This window comes from Lepisma saccharinum, chromosome 2 (genome assembly GCF_977018435.1).
Source record: "Lepisma saccharinum chromosome 2, izLepSacc3.1, whole genome shotgun sequence".
In the NCBI taxonomy this organism is placed as follows: domain Eukaryota; kingdom Metazoa; phylum Arthropoda; class Insecta; order Zygentoma; family Lepismatidae; genus Lepisma; species Lepisma saccharinum.
Genome location: NC_139230.1, coordinates 196,537,650 through 196,557,455, shown reverse-complemented (window position 1 = coordinate 196,557,455; position 19,806 = coordinate 196,537,650). Strand labels below are relative to the sequence as shown.

Below are 19,806 nucleotides of genomic sequence, written 5' to 3'. Positions count from 1 at the left end.
CCTAAGAATTAAAGGTGAGATGCCCCACATGATAAACAGTGTTTAAAGTAAACCGAAATGGTTTAAAATAGAGTTTCATTGTGAAAAAATGTACATTTTCAAAATTAATATTTTCGTTGAATGAAAAGCAAACTATTTTAAAATCATTATATGACATATATACAAGAGATAAATTGAAAATTTTTCGACAAATTAGTTGTTTGAAATAGAAAATAGTAAATGTTTCGTAAGTAGACTTATTCATATTCCCCCCAGGCTTATTCAAAGTTCTTTATTTTCTCCATTCTGTAACAAGTATTACACCTTCGTGCATGCACTTCTAACAGTCTACTCTGGATGTTGCTCTTCCCAGTCTTCAACTCATTCTAAACTTGAATTCCTTTCCTAATTGTGAGACCACGTTTCTTCGTCAGATGAGGAATCCAGAGAATAGGTTCGTAGGATATCGTCATCATTCATTGACTCAACTTGTATTCTTCATCGTGCACATTTCCTCTTGATAGATGATTTCTTACTTTTAGTCTGCAATTTCTTAGATTTTACTCAAGACTGTTCGAAATATCTTTATTTATTTATTTTTAAAAATAAATACAATTATTCTTTTAAGCTAAATTAGGAATAAAAGAAGGCGTAACATCTTTTCACGCATTATGAAATTAATGGGGTAGTTCTCCTTTCTCGAAAACGGGGCATTTGTGTGTGATCAGCACCACGCCCTGGCCGCCTTTACCCCCCCTGCCCTCAGGTACCTATTGATTTGGGTGAGCCCCAGAGCCGCTTTATGCGGAGACAAGGCCTGAAAAATTCGGATCTTAGACCACCCACCCAGAGAATTGAATACGGGTCTCCCGCGCGGCAGTCAGACGCCCTACCCATTACAAAGCTTCAAAGATAAGAATCGCGAAACGATCTTCCAATAATAAAAATGTCCATAACTAGATTAGCAAGACAGATTGCAACACTGTTGCTTACAAAGTAGCATACATACACAGTGACTAGTCTAATCGCCAGTACTGCAGCGACACCTTACGTGCTAGCCGCTCGCTCTCTGTACCAGGCATTTAATCGTCTACAATCAGTCGAAGTTCAATCCGCGAACAAAACACGTGCAACCAGAACTGGTAAGCATTCATAATTTCAACTTAAAATGTTTTATCATATGACAAATTGATTGCTGCGAAAGTTAGAACATTAGAGCTAAATATTAACGGGATATTTAGTGATAAACATGAGATTCTTTACTGTAAAGAATGTTTGTTTATATTTATTCGTAATTGACTTTTACAATTTCACACTTGTATATCTACGACTTCAATCCAAAATTCTTCCACAGGTGAGGATGTATATTGATTTGTGGATTTTAATAGTAAAAGTAATTTCCGTTCTGAGGAAGATTATCGTCAAATTTTATATGCAACGAAAATAATTTAATCTGTCTCAATTTTAGACCATTGTTAAGCAGATACGTCTTAATTGTTCAAAACTGGACCGGTAGTCTTTGAAAAAAGTATTACATTTACTTTTAACGTATTTTCAAACTGTAAAAGTTATAGAGATTACTTTAGTTTAATTTATAGCAGCGATGTCCCATATTGTAAAAGTATTTCCAAAAGATAAAAAAGTTATATTTGAGATTATTTTAGTTCAATTTATAGCAATTGTTTTTAACGTATTTCCAAATTATAAAATATATATCTTAGAAGTTATTTTAGTTTAATTTATAGCGTATTAGCGAAATGGCTATCGCTCTCGATCTTAGTAAGAACGGTTCCTGGTTCGATTATCGATGAGAACCCTTAACGTTAGGTGTGGAATAAGTTTCGTGACGACTATTTGGGAGGTTAATCTGGAATTGACATTATATTGAAAGATATAGCAGACTCCAGTCTCTAAATTCAAATTACAAAGGCGTTGGGGCTCAGTGTGTTGTTTTCGCGTCACCAAATTAAAATTTGCTTTGCAAGACTAGGCCCTTTATCCACCTAGATATCCACCTCGATGGCCGAACGTATTGAGTGATCGAATCCCGATCTCGTCACTGAAGATTCCGGATTCGAGTCCCGGACTGGCGTGGGTGTGTTTTCGTGTTTCATCATCAATTTAATTTAATCGCCCTTCATCCTCATCGTCGCAGTTACCCCAAAGAGAGAGAAAGCGACATCAAATTTAAAAATACCACATACGAGGTTAGTTTTAGTACAGGTTAGTGAAAGTTTACGAAAATAAAATTCTGCCGTTCTCCTTGGTGGTTACAGCGCGTTACGGCGACAGGGGTCCCGGGTTCGAATACCGGCTTGGGTATGGTTATTTGTGAGTTCCCCTTCATCAATTTTATCATCATCACGCATTCTCATCTCCGCGATTAGTCAAAAATAGTAGAAAAGCGACGGTAAATTACAAAAATTAAATCGAATCATATAAAGGTTCCGCAACTAAACCTTATGCACACGCGCACGAATTAATTTTTGGAGATTATTGTAGTCACGTGACTTTACCATTTCTCAGTTAATATTCCAGCGAGATAATCGCATAGTGTTTCATGTGAAATATCTCTGAAGGAAAGTGACATATTCTAGGAAGAGAGAATAGGCAGTGGGGATTTGCAGTAGGCTATAGCATAGGGGCTGCAAGTCCAGGGGACCGCACAAAAGAAGGGCCAGATGTGATAAAAACCATCGACTATTAAAATTCCTTAATATTATGATAATAGCAAAATAAAATAACATGTCAAGTCCTTTTACTTGCTTATTTCATGAAAGGAGGTAGAGGAGGGGGTTTCTCTAGCGTTTAAATAACTTCTTAAACTATGACCCTATTTTCAGTACTTAACCTGAGTGCAAGTCTGTATAGCAGACTGCAAAGTAAGCTGCATGAGGTCACGTAACAGTGTTTGAATATAAACAATGGTTCCTCGAAGAAACGAATGTAATGACAACAATTGAAAGTCAACTGTAGGATTTGATTGATTGGAATGATTTGGTGTTTTTAAGTCCACTTTATGCAGAGTATGGCTAATCGGGACTGGATCTACAGATTAAAGTGGGATCCGAACCACTATGAGCCTCCACCGAGTATCGAACCCGGGAGCCCTTGATTACAAGGCGACGACGAATAGTGGAAATAAAAATAATTATAAAAATAGATAAAAATATAATTGTTATTATACAATAATGAGTATTGTAGACTAATAAAAATAAACTAATTTTATTCCAAATTATTATTATTATTTACACTACTACTACTAATAATATTATTATATACACAACTGTTATTTCATTTTTTCTACATTTCATACAGTTATAAGTCTTTTCTATTGTTACAGTGGCCGGTCCTCATGCTGGCAAGGGAAGTGGGGAGCTGGAAAGCCACCAATCTAGCACGATAAGAAACGCAGCAGCCTCTAGAACGAGATTTACGTAATACTTCTTTTAGCCGCGTCGTAACTCTTGGCGCCACCGCTGTTGTCCGGTTGGTCTGCGGGGTAATCCCCGCTCCCCACTTCTCTTGCCAGCATGAGGACCGGCCGCCGTAACAGTAGGAAAGACCTATAGTGCACGGAAATGCACAGTCATTGTAATTTGTTATTAACTTTTGCATACCTTATTCAAGAAAAGGCTGTAAATGTTAGTGGTAAATTTTACTCATAAGGTTTACGTTGTGTGACCTGTCACCTAAAATTACAAGGTTTAGAATTTTGAAAACTGCGGAGCCATCTGTTATTTCTCTATTTTTTGATTGAATGGTATAATATGAAAATACAGTCTGATTCCTGTATTTTACACTCAATTCTTTCGATGTAATGCAGTTTTTACTTCGGTTATTCTGTTCGAATATCAACTAAATGAATCTTGTTTCTGTTATTAACAATAGAAACAACAGGCTTTCTGATTTTTTGTAACTTGGAATGAACGATGCTTATTTCCAGGTGGTCGGCGGCCCCGTTCGACCCTCCTTCCCCTACGCCTATGCGTAGTGGCAAAATGACGTACAATAAGAAAAGTACAAATACAGCTGTCATCGTACAGTTTAATACTTTAAAAAGAAAATATTAATTATTAGATGTAAAAACAACAAATCTCAATCCAGGACTCAAACCTCGAATCTTAGAGTTGGCAACTTTTGCTGTAAATGTATCATCAACTTTTTTGTATCAAGTACTAAAGTATCATGTATGTGTTTATAGCGCGTGTGTATTTTTTTCAAGTGAGCACAAGATACAACAATGGGTGACTGCACATCTCGGGTAAAGAAGAACATCAAGGGATTCTGTATTATCAGCGTTGTTGACACTCCCCCACAAGGTAAGAAAATTAATTTTATTCCTCAATTTACTGTAACAATTTTGTATTCCTCTGGTAAGTTACAGGGAGTTCTCTGGTTAGTAATAATACATAATGTTACCTCATAATTATTACACACAGAACCATAACCGTGCCAATTGACACAAATATGTTGACACATTAACGTGCATAAACTGCACGTTTTGGTATGTCAAAATGCACACAGAAATGCATATAATAATATAATGCATATAATTGCGAAGATGAGAATGAGTGATGATATGATGAAATGAATGCAGGGAACACCCATGGCGAGATTCGAAAACGGACCCTTGGCATCTAACCACTCCGCCACTGAGATCTGTGTCGATATAACACTTTAGTAAAAAGTCACCAATTAATAAACGAACGCTGCAAAGGGGTTGCAAGCCAGGCACTAAGATATTTACGTCTTGTACATTAACTTTGCACAAGGTTCTAACTAGTGAATGATGAAAATTCGTAACATCTGAGTTGTTACCAGGAAAAACAAAATCTTTCAGAAAGATTGAAAGTGACTGCTGATTGTTTAAAAACAGTACGCACTCGTGAGGAAAGCTTTTAAATTGTTATTGCTTTCAAACAATAGAGTTTCTTTAAAACCAAGTTGAATAAACTGGCAATGCCTGTCATATTTTCTTTGTTTTGCTATAGATTGATTGATTGATTTGCTTTATTTTACTTCGCATTTTGTGCCACTTTTGTCTAATTTGAGAAGATGGGGATGAGTGATGACATGATGAAATTGATGAAAAGACACTCACAAACATGCCGAGATTCGAACCCGGGACTCCTGACGCCATAGCGCGATGTGCTAATCACTGCGCCACGAGGACCGGCTAATTTGCTATAGTCTGGTTGATATTAAGCGTACTTCCTCATCTTTGAATAATAATTTATAAAATTTGATAAAATATTTGATAGATTTATCGGTTGAATTTGGTTACTTTAAGTCGCTTCTCAGCCACTGAATAATAATTCTGCCCCTCGGTGCAAGATAATGTCAACCCACAGTTTGACCGAAATGGAGTTACAGTTATTTCACGAGGCTACATATGCTTATCTTCCCTCCTGTTTTGTCAGAGTTCACATCTGATACTTCCATGCATAATTTATAGTGTAAAAGAAATTATACCATCGCCACATATTTGTAGCAACATAGTGGTAACCCACAAGGCAAGATGACCGTCGTGTTGGGGAAGTGTGCACGTCCATCGGAGCAATTGGAAAGTGAACTTGTCGGAGATATAAGTGATCTCAAGTTTACATTTCATTGGAAATCGCCTAGAAAACGGAACAGGAAATGAAACCAGTGGGTGCAGTACCAACGGAAGAATTTGTGAAACAGTGGACATGGATGCATATCAACTGCAAAGGAAAAGGTGAAAGCAGCTGCTCCTGGTGAAGACTGTATGTGTCCTGAGCATTGTTTCGAATCACTGCCTGCTAATCAAAGAGATAAGCTGTTTTCGGAGTTTTGGACACTTGGCAATTTTGACCTCCAAAATTCATACATTTGTTCCTGCATGAGACTAATTCCTTAAATTGCATGATAAATCATTTGTGTTGTATTAAGCACTTCTTGAAATAAAACCTAATTATTAATTTGTGTGTACTGAATTTCACCTTACAATGCATAATAATTCCATTAAAGGTTGCAAAAAGCAATGGCAAACAACAGTTTGGTGCAATACAATGGTATGCCACATCATTTTTTCCCCGACAACTTGCCTCCAAAATTATTTTACTGTAAAAATATTTTGTTACTGTAATACACAGATAATGTGTTATGTGATCATTGAAAGTATATTTTATATCTAAATCATAATTTCAAGGCATGTGTGAAATTAAAGAATTTCCCAAATATTCAATCGCGTTCTTCTCAATAGAAGACTAGTGCCATTTTCTTGCCCCGAGGGGCAGAATTTAGAAACAATAGACTCAAATTTTTAAATTGCTAATAACGTAGGATGATAACTCTGTGTTTTTCTAGCCAAAATACCAGCTACTGAACTGCTATACATGAAAGAAATGTTGCACACCACAAAAGTAGTCGGATATACATCTCCTTTGTTCCACGTTCTTGAATTATTGAGGGGGACGCGTCCCCTCGCTAATGACATCCTTTAAAAAAAGCAGTGGAGATCATTCTTATCGTGTCGTGTTATTGCAAAAGATTTTTGCGAACTTCACACAGGACTACTAAGTGGATTTAGAAATTTAGAGAAATACACTTTACATCATCTGTGAAGCTACTTGCATCGAGAAACCTTTTGAGTTCAAGAAGAATGAGGGTTATAGGTACTTTCAAATTAAGCATGACTTCATGTTTTTTGTGAAATTCTCGTCCATTTTTATATGCCACAAGAACACTTTTCCATGTAAAAATAGATGTGATTCCAATATGGATGACCTTAAGATTGCCGCCATGTTGGTAACATACCCTAACAAGTTTTTCCTTTTTCATATGTCATGCATTTGAAGCGTTAATTCATGTTTCCCTATCTATGTATATTTATTTTGGAAAGATATTTCCACATTTACGGACCACCCTGTACATCGTATAAGTTTTTATCGTCAAACATTCTAATAAATAACGTTTATAAAATGTTGTTCACACATGTGTTTGTCTGTGGGGGGGGGGGATAAATAGCAGACACGTCAAATTTGGTTAATTTATAGTAACCAATTTCTGTATGACATTGTCGAAAATTCTGTCAAGTTTCACTGTGCAATGAACTACAAATGAGTCAATTGGTTTGCAAACAGCATTTACTCCTTGTTCCATGTTTTGAAATTCTCCGATATATCGATTTGTATAAAATGATTACTCTGAGCTACATTATCATGTAACTTTTTTCATGATTCGGTTTTCACACTAACGTAACGGCAAAATGTCTCATCCACGTCAATCATGCAATTTGTGTGCATCAATGCGGAATATATTATTTAGGCTAATGAAGTTAACTAGGTTTTCCTGTTAATATTAACATGAAGGTTAAATTCAGTTTATGGCCTTAGCTGTTCGTTCCATGTAATTAGATATTAGCACATTTCGCCCCTTCTCTTCCACCACCAGGGTTGCCAGGTGGTCAAGATGAAAATAAAGATGAAATTGGAAATAAAGTTTAAAAATAAGGTACAAAATTGCAGTCTCCTTTGAATGTACAGTCTTAATTACATAACTTTAATAAACTCGACTGTTTATCTTTAAAATAGTTCTTTTGTTTTAAAAAAAACTACTATTAGATACTGTAGATCAGGGTTGTCCAAACATTTTTGTGCCCAGGACCAACTTACTACTTCATCAATATGTCGCGAGCCACATTAACTTTCACTTAATCTAAGGATAATGCACAAAAATACAACTACGGGTTCTGTCAGATCTAAGATCGGCCGAAAAAAAACTACATATGCTGCCCAAGGAAATCTATATTTCGGTTAAAGAAACACTTAACAACGTGAGGTTTTAACCTTTTATCAAGGCCTTCCTCAGACTTGAAACCAAACCAAATTGAAATCTAAAAATTATGTTTTAATTTTAGCTGGTTTCAAGTCTGAAGAAGACCCTGATGGAGGATTGAAACGCCACGCTCTTGTGTTTTTTGTTATACTTAAATATATGCGTAGACTGCCTTGGTCAGTATAGCTAGTGTTTTTCTGCCATGGAAAAGAGGCTTAATCGTGTTAATGGGCCACACAAAAAAATCTTGACGGGCCATTAAATCGCAATCGGAGTCACACTCGGCAACTTACCCTCTGTTCTAGGAGTCTATGGAGCAATCAAACTAAAACAAGTCCTCTCCAAAAGTAGAACTCGAGAGGGCTCGACCAATGAACGTGTGAGAGGGGGACTGAGTTCAAGGAGAGGGAAAAGCGGCCGCAACTACCAGCTGTTTCATGCAGCGCGCACTGCTTTGCTTCGCCCACTCGCTATCTCCCCTTCTCTACCGTTATGAGCGGCGTCTGGCTTTTGGGACGTAGTATAGTCCAAAAATAACTACATATCATGAACCATTAGAAGACCTAGTTCAACTGCATAATAATTCATACATCCTTCCAGTTTGACTTCGCTAATAGCTCTATCGGTACTAACCAACAAGAAAACAATGCACTCAGAATAAAGAAAAATAGGCTATGGAATCAAACTGGGGCAAATATTTGTCATTGTATGATAACCCCAATGACACATGTGTTGCTTTGATCTGAAATTCAAACAAACAATGAATAGTAACTGTGCTATTCTTCATTGGTAACTAAAAATGTTGCTTCGTAGCAAATAATAGAAGATATTTTTTATAATGTCAGCCAAATAACCGTTACGAGACTTGCACAAAGGAATGAATGAATCAAACACGTTAGAAAACAAGGTAAAATTACTAGAATTATGTGAATTTGAAAGACAGCGTGATCTACGTCTTTTGGTAGATTAAGGTGTTACCATAATGTATTGATTTTAATAAATTAAAGTCCAAGTTTTCATCATAAATAACATTTCCTCGATTTCGTTGCTAATAAAATAGCTTTGTTCTATTTAATTTCTCGGTTTGTTTACGATGTGGGCAAATTTCAGTGGTTCAGATTCCCATTTAAATTGAAGGCTAAGTCCTGATTGGCCTAAGTATGTCTAAATGGAACTTGATACAAATGTTACCAAAATTTATGTAATAAATATTAATAAAATAAATTAGGCGTAAACTAAATTTCAAGTTCGAATATGTCTTAACGTGTTTCTCACAATTTATATGTATTACGGGCTTCTCCGATGGTGTAGTGGTAACGCTGTTGCATGGTAATCAAGGGGTGTAGGGTTCGATTTCCTGTTTCAGGCACATTAAAGTGGAATCCGATTCACTGTGCAAACTACCAATGTCCGTGGCGGAGTGATTAATCACAGGGGTTCTGGGTTCGGATCCTGGCCTCGGCATGGGCGTTCTTTGTGAGTGTCCGTTCATCAAATTTCGTCATAACTCATCCTCATAAGGTCGGAGTTTTTCCGGTCTTTTTCCAGCATGAAATCGACTCTGGGACTCACCCAGCCTCAAATCAATGGGTACCTGGAGGCAACCCTGGGGGTAAAGGCGGCCGGAGTGTTGTGCTGATCACCTCATCTCCAAAATGGCCAAGATCGAGAATATGAGGGAGAACCCTACCGTCAAATTTCCCAAATGTGTCTTCATGGTATGGTGCTATATGTACGGGGAACTTTACATTCTCATCTTCACAATTAACCAAACATGGCAGAAATGCGAAGTAGAATAAACCAAATCAACAATCAATTAATCAATCCACTTTAAACTGTAGTTCCTGTCCCGATTAGCTTATCTGAGCATAAAAACAACAAGTTACATTGCAGCCTTCTTATTCTTAATCAAGGGGTCCCGGGTTCGATACCCGGTGGAGGCACAAGTGGTTCGGATCCCACTTTAAACTGTAGGTCCAGTCCCGATTAGCCTTACTGTGCATAAAGTGGACTTAAAACAGCAAGTCTTAACTCTTAGCTTAGCTTAGCATATTCAAGAATATATGAGTGCAATGAAAATGACACATTTAGTACCGGCACTGGACAGCTTCCGGGTTGAAATTAATGAAGAGAGACAGCAAAACTGGAAGGGCGATTGTATTATCTCTTCTCTGCAGAGTGACTAAAAGCCACGCCCAGTCACAAAAGTGTCCCCAGAGCCATTATGGTCTCCCGCCGGTCCTTGCCTCGGCACGTAACAACTCACGGCCGGCGTCTACAGGGCGGCCCTTCAATCACAAGAAAGGGCGAGTGTTCTCGGGGATCATCTAACGGCCTAATCCAATCACTACGCTAGGCGGATTAGAGGTCATTGGTGTTGAAAATTACTGCCTGTATTCAAAGATATGATTATTTCCTCTCTTCTTTAGGGTCCTCATTGAAGTCTCACTCTGTCCCGGATATCTCTGGAGCAAGACTGCGCATAGCGGCAGAGAAGAGGGGGAAATCGAGTGGGCACAACGAAGCAATACATACTGTTGTGAAGGCTGGTAACTGCAGTCGCTTTACCCCCTCCACGCAATCCCATTCTCTCTCACGTGTTCATTGGTGGAGCCGTCTCGCGTTACTACTTGAGCAGAGACTTGTTTTCGTTCGCTTGCTCCAGAGATATCCGGGACAGAGTATAGGTGCACGGCGGTTCTTCTCTTGTTCCTTTCCTTGCGGTGGATAGGTTTCGTTTTCAAAGCATTCTCAAGTGTTAAATTGCGTTCGTAACGCATACTGGAAATATAGGGTGTCCAAAAAGTCACGCAATCGAGTATTTGAACGTACGTAACTTTTGTACAAAAAGCGATAAAAACATGCACGACTAGTTTACCTAACCTACCTATCTTTTTGCACGATAAATTTCAAATCTTTTATTTCATCTGGGCAGATTGAATAACATAGCCAGATGTCTGGCATACCTGGTACTGTCCTCAGCCACGAACACTGTTGCCAGTACACCTCGTAATTTTTTAAAAAAACAACATACATATTTGTGAATATGTCATAATTAACCCTTTAAATCGTCCTGTAATGCACAAAATGTGTAAAAATTTATCGTTCCTGCATCAATTCGATAAATGCCTACGGAGACCATCAATGCACATCGAAAATGCAAGCTACTCCATAGCTGTCTTTCATTCATGTTTGGTTTTACTTCGCACAGATTTTTTTTTACACCTTAGTAACTTTATCCCCATGCTTAATTTTCATGTAGAGAATAATTTTCTTCTTTAATGTTTAAAAAGCATCGACATAGACAAAAGTATTACCGAGTGCAAGGTTCATGTTATTGCTTATTGTACAGAAGTTATTATGTTCAAAATCTTGCTGCGTGGCATTTTTAGATACCCTGTAGTAACGTTGCAGGATAACATCAATCTAGCGACTCGTACGGCTGTATAGTACTTTAAATTTATAGACTTATGGAAAGAAACTCGAAAGTGTATTACAGCATAATTTCGGCTACAATTATACAATAATATTGTTGAAATATAGACCTATACTCTATCCCGGGAACAACTGGAGCAAGCGAACGAAAACGTCTCTGCGCAAGTTGTGACTCGAAAGGGCTCTACCAATGAACGTGTGAGAGGGGAAGTGAGCGCACGAAGAGGGAAATGCGGCTGCAGCTACCAGCTGTTAACAGCAGCACTAACTGCTTCGTTTTGCCCACTCGCTTCCTCCCCTTGTCTACCGTTCTGGGCGGCCTTGCTCCGCAGACCCCCGGGACAAAGTATAAGAGGAGAGTGATGCGCATTGACTAAGGCAGCCTGTAGCCCCTACCCTTGTGTGTGATTTAGGAGTGGCCGTGCACAAAAGTGGAAAGTAATCAATTTTGTGACGACGATAATCAATTTTCGCTGTTATTCGCTATGAAATGCTGTACAATTTTCTTCAGAATCCTGTCTAGAATATGTTATCAGTGTCAGCAACTAAATTCACAGCATGTAAGACAATTTTTGGGGCCACTATTTTGAAAAAAAGCTATTTTGAAAGCTGCTGAAAATTTAAAACTATTGAGCAGAATGTTTTAGTTTTAGCTAGACGTTCTTAGTGTATTATTTTTGCATTTGAGCGAAACTCATCAACAAGTTTCAAGATGGGTTTAATTTTAAACCTGGAAATCCGTTAAAATTTTGGAAACTTCACGTGGCGCTCTTGTCTTTTTTTTGTACGGTTATGTTAGAAATTAATACATATGCACTCCATTTATTAAGGTAGACAGAAATGACACTTCTTAAATTATTAAGAAGTCATGAGCATCCTTCTGTGAAATTTCTGGACTCAACACTGATGTCAATAACCATTCCATATAATCCATTTGTCGTGCCGTGGTGGTTCAGTCGGTAACACGTCTGACTACCATGCTAAAGGTACCGGGTTCGAGCCCCGGCGCCCACCCAGCGTCGAATAAAATGGGTACCTGGGGGGTAAAGGCGGTCAGGGGCGTGGTGCTGATCACATCACCCCTACTCACGACCGGATCAAGAAAGTGTGGGGCGTTACCCCTATACGCCTTCATGACGTGGTGCTAAGCTCAGGGGAACACTTTACATTTTTTCATGTAAAAGTGCTTTCTACAAGCTGTGCAAGTTTCTCCACCTCAGTTAATTTCTTCTGATTATTATGTATCAATTATTCACAACGTAAATATCAACCGGATGTTACAATAGGAAATCAAGTCGCAATTAACCAAAAGTGGCAGAAAAGCGAAGTAAAATAAATCAAATAGGAACTCAATACTTCGTGCAAAGTTAATGTTGTAACTTACATATCATAGTACTCATGAAAATATTGGATTCAAATTATTTAGAGAGGTTCAATTACAACCAAGTATTATTAATGGAACGCAATTGATTTTTGGCATCAATTACAAGGAAATTAAAATTAAGTTGGAAAAATTTAATTCATGGCAATTTACATAAAAGATTCAACGTTAAGTCTTTGGAATAAGGACTTCAGTTTTATTTCTACTACAAAAATATTCTAATCGTTACAGAAGTACAAGTTCTCAATCTCGCAAAGTTTTAAATACTTAGGTATTTTTAAATCTTGTCATTCCATGTCCAGAAATAAAATTTGCTAGATCTTAAATTAAATATGTTTTATGACTATCATAGCTAACTAACTTCATATGCTGAATTTGTGAGTATAATTGGATAAAATAAATTAAGTGTATGCATATACATACATACATATATATTATACATATATGTGTATACTTAGATCAATGTAATTACTCACTTTTCTTTCTTTAATGGCAATGTAGAAAAAGAAGAGGAGGACGACAGAGATGTCTATGAATACTTCAGAGAGGAACGAAAATCTATCGATGGCTGGATGGATAAAATCGAAAGAAAGTTCATAAAACTGAAATTTGCTAACAAGTTAGATAACAGGGTTTATGCTATGCTCAATCAATCTTACCAGAAAGCTATTCAAATGCATCAAGAGAATGAGGCAAACTACAACAAAAAGACCAGCCAAATTGTCGAGAGGAAACGGGCGAAAGATCAGACACAGATGACTGAACTACTGCCAAAGTGAGAAGATAAATCTGAGTATGATGATGGGAGCTTGCAGTATTATATTTTTGGTTGGGAAGACAAGGTCTTACAAAATAAAAGAAAGAAAGAGTATTTAAAATGTAAATGAGGAATTAATTTGGTTGTTGGTTGAATATAAACAGACCTATTCTCCCTGCAAATGCTTATACTGTGGTTAAGAAACAAAGTTCACTTCATTTCTTATACAGTTGGTACCGTTTTAAAAGTAAGAACTGCAAAATGGAATTTTACATTTGCTACAATTCAGTTTTAGTGTTCATAATAATAATTTACCCTGAGTTCCATACAGATCTGATTATATAAGTTATTATTATTATATAAGTGCATATTGTTTGTATTTACTATTGAAATTTACAGCTTCATCCTATTGGGTCGTGTGAATAAAACTGAGTATATGATACTTTCTTAACTCAGAAGCACAACCTTCTTTTCGTATGAACCAGAAGTCGGAGTACCGGCTCACACAGGGAGCACGTTCTTAATCAGTGAACACGTACTCACACCTTGCGAGAATGTGCTTATGTATATATCAACAGGATATATAAATGTTGCCCATATCATTGACAAGTCGCTAGGTTGTAAACTATAAGAGGACGATATTGTACACACGCTTCTCTGAAATTATGCTTAGAATACCTATTCGTTTTTATTAATACGGTCCAATGAAAATTGTGGGGAAACAAGTAGTAATATAATGCAACTAGGTTTGAGTATTTATGTATTATTATTATATAAAATACAAGCAGTAGATAACATAGTTGAAATATTTTATGTTTGTTCAGATTTCAGAAGCAATTTAATGGAGTCGCGGAATTCTTAATCCAAAACAAATTCCTGACAATAATAAGGAAATTTATATGTTTCTATCATCTATGTAAACATCACGGTTAAAGGTAAAGGATTATTATATAAATTGTAATTTCATTTATATTATTTCTTTCTTTCTTAGAGTGCCATTAAAATGTTGTGTTTGTGTAGTTAAGCGTTTGCTTAACAAGGGAAATTATGCAAGAGTTCTGTGTTGTGTGTATTATGTGTTGCTGTGCATTATGGAGTATCATTTGCAGTTAAGCACTAACCGGAACTTATTCATTAAATTTTATCTTCTAATGTAGGACATAAAATTGCAAAAATTATTGTGTTGTGTTATGCCGAATACAAAGCAAAAATGGGGATATGATTTCCGTCCTGCCAAATTTTTATTGCTGGTATTTGGTATTATAAAATACTATATCAAGATAAGTACACACAGAAAATTTGTTTACGGAATTTTACTTTCCATAATGCACGAAAAATCGTTTCTATATATATACGATTTGTTATTACCCAAAGACAATTTGCTCAAAGATATTTTTAAGTATTGTGTAGTACTGTGATATGTCTTAGACACTTACAGCCTTTTATGAATGTTGTGATTATGTTATGATAAAAAAAGAACAAATTTGACGATGTGGTTTCCGTTCTAAAATCTTATTATTTGCATTTGGTATTATCAAAAGTATATGAAGCTCGTAGTAACAGGAAACGTGTTCACGTAATTTTAAATTTTCATAATTTACGCAAAATTGTTGCCAAATCTATTCTCATTATTGTCATGTTCAAAGACAATTTGCTCAAAGTGTTATAATTGTATACATTCGCGTTTTTCATTAATATTATGTAAAGTTCTGGCACTGTGATATTTGTTGGATCCTTACAGCCTCTTCATACATTTTTCAACTTTCTTATTAAAATAAAAACTTCAAACGAACTATTTTGTTATTATTGGCTACCAGAAAGGCACTTGTGTCTTTGTTATTTAGTATCGATTTTCTGCAACTTTTGGCTGACTGTATAGATAAGGATGAACGACGATTAGATGAATGTGATAAGGGAATAATCACAAATAATACACATGTCTAGGGTGAGACTCGAATCCGGGAACTTCGGTGGTGAGCTCAAAAGTCGACCACACAACACTATTTTTTTCTATTTAAAAGGAATACCCCTATTCGGTAGTATCCCGCGTCATTCACACATTTCTCAAACTTTCACACATGTCAATTTTTACTGTAATCTCGTTCTTTCTTGCTCATTTCGGACAAACACAAACATCCAAGTCCTAGCCGGGATTTGAACCCGTGACTCCTGGCTTCGTAGCGCGCTCTGCTAACCACTCCGCCACGGAGGTCGACTCTCGGCCACCGAGCCGACAGAAAGAAATATGCCAGAAAAGTACTAATTTAATTTGCATATATAATTCAATTTAGCCGGTCTCCGGGGTGGAGTGGTTAGCACATCGCGGGGTCCCGGGTTCGAATCCTGGCCTGGGCATGAGTGTTCTTGTGAGTGTCCTTTCATCAATTTCATCATATCGTCACTGATTCCGATCTACGCGATTAGCCAAAAGTGGCAAGAAAGCGAACTAAAATAAACTTACTTTTGAATTTTACTGTACATGCATGCTTAAGACCAACAAAGAAAATGACAGTGAGTGAGAGAGAGAGAGAGAGAGAGAGAGAGAGAGAGAGAGAGAGAGGTGTACAGGAAGGGGAAGAGAGAAATGTGTTCTTGTTTCTCTTTTCTCTTTAATTTCTGTTCATTCCCTTCTCCCTCTCTCCCTTAATCTATATTTCCCTCTCTGCGTCTACCTTTTTCTATCTCTGTGCGTCTCTCTCTCTCTTATTCTCTCTGTGTCCTTTTCTTCCTTTCTCTCTCTTTTTCTAGTCTTTATTCCTCAATAGGAAGATAGAATGGGACTCTTGCTACATTATTTGATTTTAGGTCGCTTCTCAGCCAGTTTTGACTAATGATGATGGTGAGTATGAATGATGATTACGGTTAGATGAAACGGATAAAAGGACATTCACTATACACACAGACAAGAGCGTCCGCAGGAATTTTTCTCAGGGGAGGGGAGTAAGATTTCACATCTTTATCTTTACTCATAGAAACATATATTTCACCTGTTATTATTATTGTTGGTTTTATTATTAATATTATTATTATTATTCTCCAAATCACAAACTTTTAATTGAATTGAAAATGCGTTGGCATTATCGGAAATTTAGACTTCTGTCCACTATTTAAATAAAAACTGAATTCGTATTGTTTCCTTTCTACAAACATCTACACTTTGTTGGTGAATAGTTCTTTTGTGTTTTTATACTTTTTTTTATGATGAACAGATGTCAAACAGAGACCACTGAATCTGCTCTCCATTATCGTATCTCTGACCATGTTTTTATGCGCCGAATGACACGGCAAAAAAGTAATTTAAAATTACTGTGCCTGAATTGTGAAGGTTAAACCCCGACTTCGGGAAATTTTTTCCTCACTTTTCGGGCCACGGACAGTCAAGAAATTCCAAAGGATCATATTTTAAACTGGTAAATTATTTATATTTTCTGCACCATAAGTGTCTGAAATTTCCTGAAATTAACAGTTTCTTATCAAGAAGTGAGAAAACAATCACTTGAGGGTAAATAGTGGGTGCAATTCGAGATACACGTAAAATTTTCCCACAGGATATTGTGAATTTTTCCAGTCACGAGTGTCGGAATTATAAAGCATTTCTTTCCCAATCAAGTCCCCACCAACAATATCTTTCCTGCCCATCCCTAGTAACGGAAAGTCAATATGATTCTAATGTCTCTGGTTAAAATATTCTCTCATAATTTGTTGGACGTGGCATATAATTGCTGCAACTTACAGCCTACAAATCACAAAAAACAAAATTATTTTTAATAAAACATCCCTACAACTTGACACTTCGAATTACACGAACTTTTCCCACATATCTGGGGGAGGGGAAGGGCAAGTGTCCCCCTCTGCCTCCCTTTGCGGAAGCTTGCACATGGACATGACAGATCACAAAATCTACAGAGGATTATTTTTCTCTCTCAATCACTCTCTCTCTCTCTCTTTGTTTCTCTCTGCCTCTGATTCAATTACTCTCTCTTTCCTTCTCTCTTTCTCACTCTCTTTATTTCTCTCTGCCTCTATCACTCACTCTGTATCTTTCTCTCTACATCTTTCTCAATGAATCTCACTCTTCTCTCTTTGACCATTCCACTTCTTCCGTTTCCCTCTTTCATTTTCTTTCTTCCTATCTCTTTATTATCGCATTTTTCCTTTCCACCCCTTATTACTTCCTATTTCCCTGTTTTCTTTTCTTTCGACCTTCTTATATTTATTTTCTTGCTCTATCTCTTTCGTTTTGTAATTTTCCTTCTTTTACTCTGCTATCACTTTCTCCATTAATTTCTGTGTCCAAATCTTTCGTCCCTAAACTGTTTCTGAAAATTTCTCATGAGGACTATTTTGGTGGGCAGATGGGTGGGATAAGGATATTTCTGCAATGTTACAAAGCGTTAAAACTAACAATTATGTGTACATTCTACAATGGTTCCTATTGTTGAACAAGCGATTATAACTTGTACCAACAGGATTTGCTTTGAATTGCTTACTTCATATCTAAATACATAATTAAAAGAATTACCTTTAAATGGCACGTAATACTTACAGTAATCTCTCAATCTGCTTTCACACAAGTAAGAAGAGACATGAGGCCTCGCCGATGGTGCAGTAGTATCGAAATCGCCTTGTAATCAAGTGGTCCCGGGTTCGGTACCCGGTGGAGGTTCATAGTGGTTCGGATACAACTTTAAACTGTAGGTCCAGTCCCGATTAGCCTTACTATGCATAAAGTGGACAAAGCACAAAATCAATCAATCAAGAAACAAGAGACATGATCCTGCTTGAGATTTCCTTCTTAAACTGATAACTCTTGTATCATCATTAAGTAAGACGGTGCTAACTTATTGAACGCACAATGCAAAATATAATTTGCATGGGTAACTCAAACCATTGTTTCTTACACTGCATCTAATATTTTGGCCCCTCTATGTATTAGAATGTAAGTTGAGTTTCACGAAAGAATAATATTTATAAAAATCTCCCTGACAGCGTAGTTGCCTTTTAATCGATGGGTGCCGGGCTTGATACCCGGTGGAAGTATATAGTGGTTCGGATCACACTTTAAACTGTTGTTCCCGTCCGAATTAGCCTATATGTGCATAAAGTTGACTTAAAAACCTCAAAATATTCATAAACCTTCCATATTCATCACATAAAATATTTACAGTAACACCTTTCACCGTTGAGGAGTTATTGAGTTCGTTTTTAATTTGAATTTGAATTTAAAATTTTGGGTGCGTCAGCACTAAGGCTATTTTGCACCCGTCACATTATACGGGGTCCAGCCCCTTATCGTTACACATAACAACTCTAACGTTGCAGAGCTAAAATCATAAAATATTAAAATCTTCTGACCTTTTTTTAAACAAGCTGAGGAGCACTCAGCATAAATATGGACAAAACACAGGACAACGCAAACAAAATTATACTGGCCATGGGATCAGTCGCCAGAGCCTCGTTAGTATGTAGTCCAGTGTGTACTACGTGGAAGTGAGGTTGACTATTTGGTGCACTACGTGGAAGGAGCACCCCGAGTTCGTTTTTAAGTCCACATATGCACAGAAGAGCTAATCTGGACTGGAGCTACAGTTTAAAGTGGGTTGATTTGAACCAGGTACCCTTGATTAAAAGGCGACGACGTTACCACTACGACATCAGAGAGGCTCTCGCCGTTGAGGAGAAACAACATATGAACACAAAATAATATGAAAAATGAAAATATGTGGAAAACTGTGCCTAAATATTTGACATCTATTTCTGTACACCCTACATGTGAATACTGTTTTAAAATTACGAAATACAGGTGTTACAAATCTACGCAATCTTTGGTTATTGAATGAATAACTATTGCGTTTTAAAACTGAAATTAACCATTAGGAAATTCCAAGCAAAAATCACTTCTTCATTGTTAGGACTGTTTCAGTCTTTCTTGCAGAGACTCATGAAGATTATGAGATCATAAGTTCATCTTTCATCCTCACCGCTACGATTATCTCTTCACTACACTGTGCAATGCACAGGGATATCGCAATAGTTTTAGGAGGTTGCAACCTCATGTTACACAATGTTATAACAAGTGCAAGAATAATTTGAAAACAGGGACACTTAAACAGTTTCAGACACCAAAAAATTAAATCACTTTCATGCCTGTTTTCAATACCGAATCTCCCAACTGTCAAATACCATTTAACCCACGAAGAATTTCAAGATTTGCACACTCCTTCCTTCTTCATTCCACACACAGAGAAACGTGTGAGGGGAAGGGAGTGAGTGTGTGCGCTCGTGTGTGTAACGCACACACATTCACACATCGTCGTTCTTTTCTCTCGTCAATTCCTTTTCTCTTTTCCCACAAGGAAAAAGCCTGGCAACGATACTTTTCCTGCAGAGAGCCTGACCTCTACTACCGGTTCTCAGAGGAACTATAAAACTTTACTGCAAAATTAAGGTT

The 19,806-nt window shown here is 37.0% G+C and overlaps 1 protein-coding gene across 1 annotated transcript; it reads left to right on the top strand.

The window, feature by feature from the left end:
- Positions 1–1,014: 1,014 nt before the first annotated feature.
- Positions 1,015–13,377, top strand: LOC145983824 (uncharacterized). Its single transcript, XM_083116869.1, has 3 exons — positions 1,015–1,121; positions 4,205–4,301; positions 13,100–13,377. The coding sequence occupies exons 2-3, from the start codon at positions 4,223–4,225 to the stop codon at positions 13,375–13,377; spliced, it is 357 nt and encodes a 118-aa protein (XP_082972995.1). The 5' UTR covers positions 1,015–1,121; positions 4,205–4,222.
- Positions 13,378–19,806: the final 6,429 nt, after the last annotated feature.

What these genes read in the sequence shown, in the direction of transcription:
- LOC145983824 (XM_083116869.1), top strand. Translation starts at nt 4,223, where the DNA reads ATGGGTGACTGCACATCTCGGGTAAAGAAGAACATCAAGGGATTCTGT. An exon ending in TGTTGACACTCCCCCACAAG is followed by an intron (nt 4,302 to 13,099) that starts GTAAGAAAATTA and finishes ATGGCAATGTAG; the next exon opens with AAAAAGAAGAGGAGGACGAC.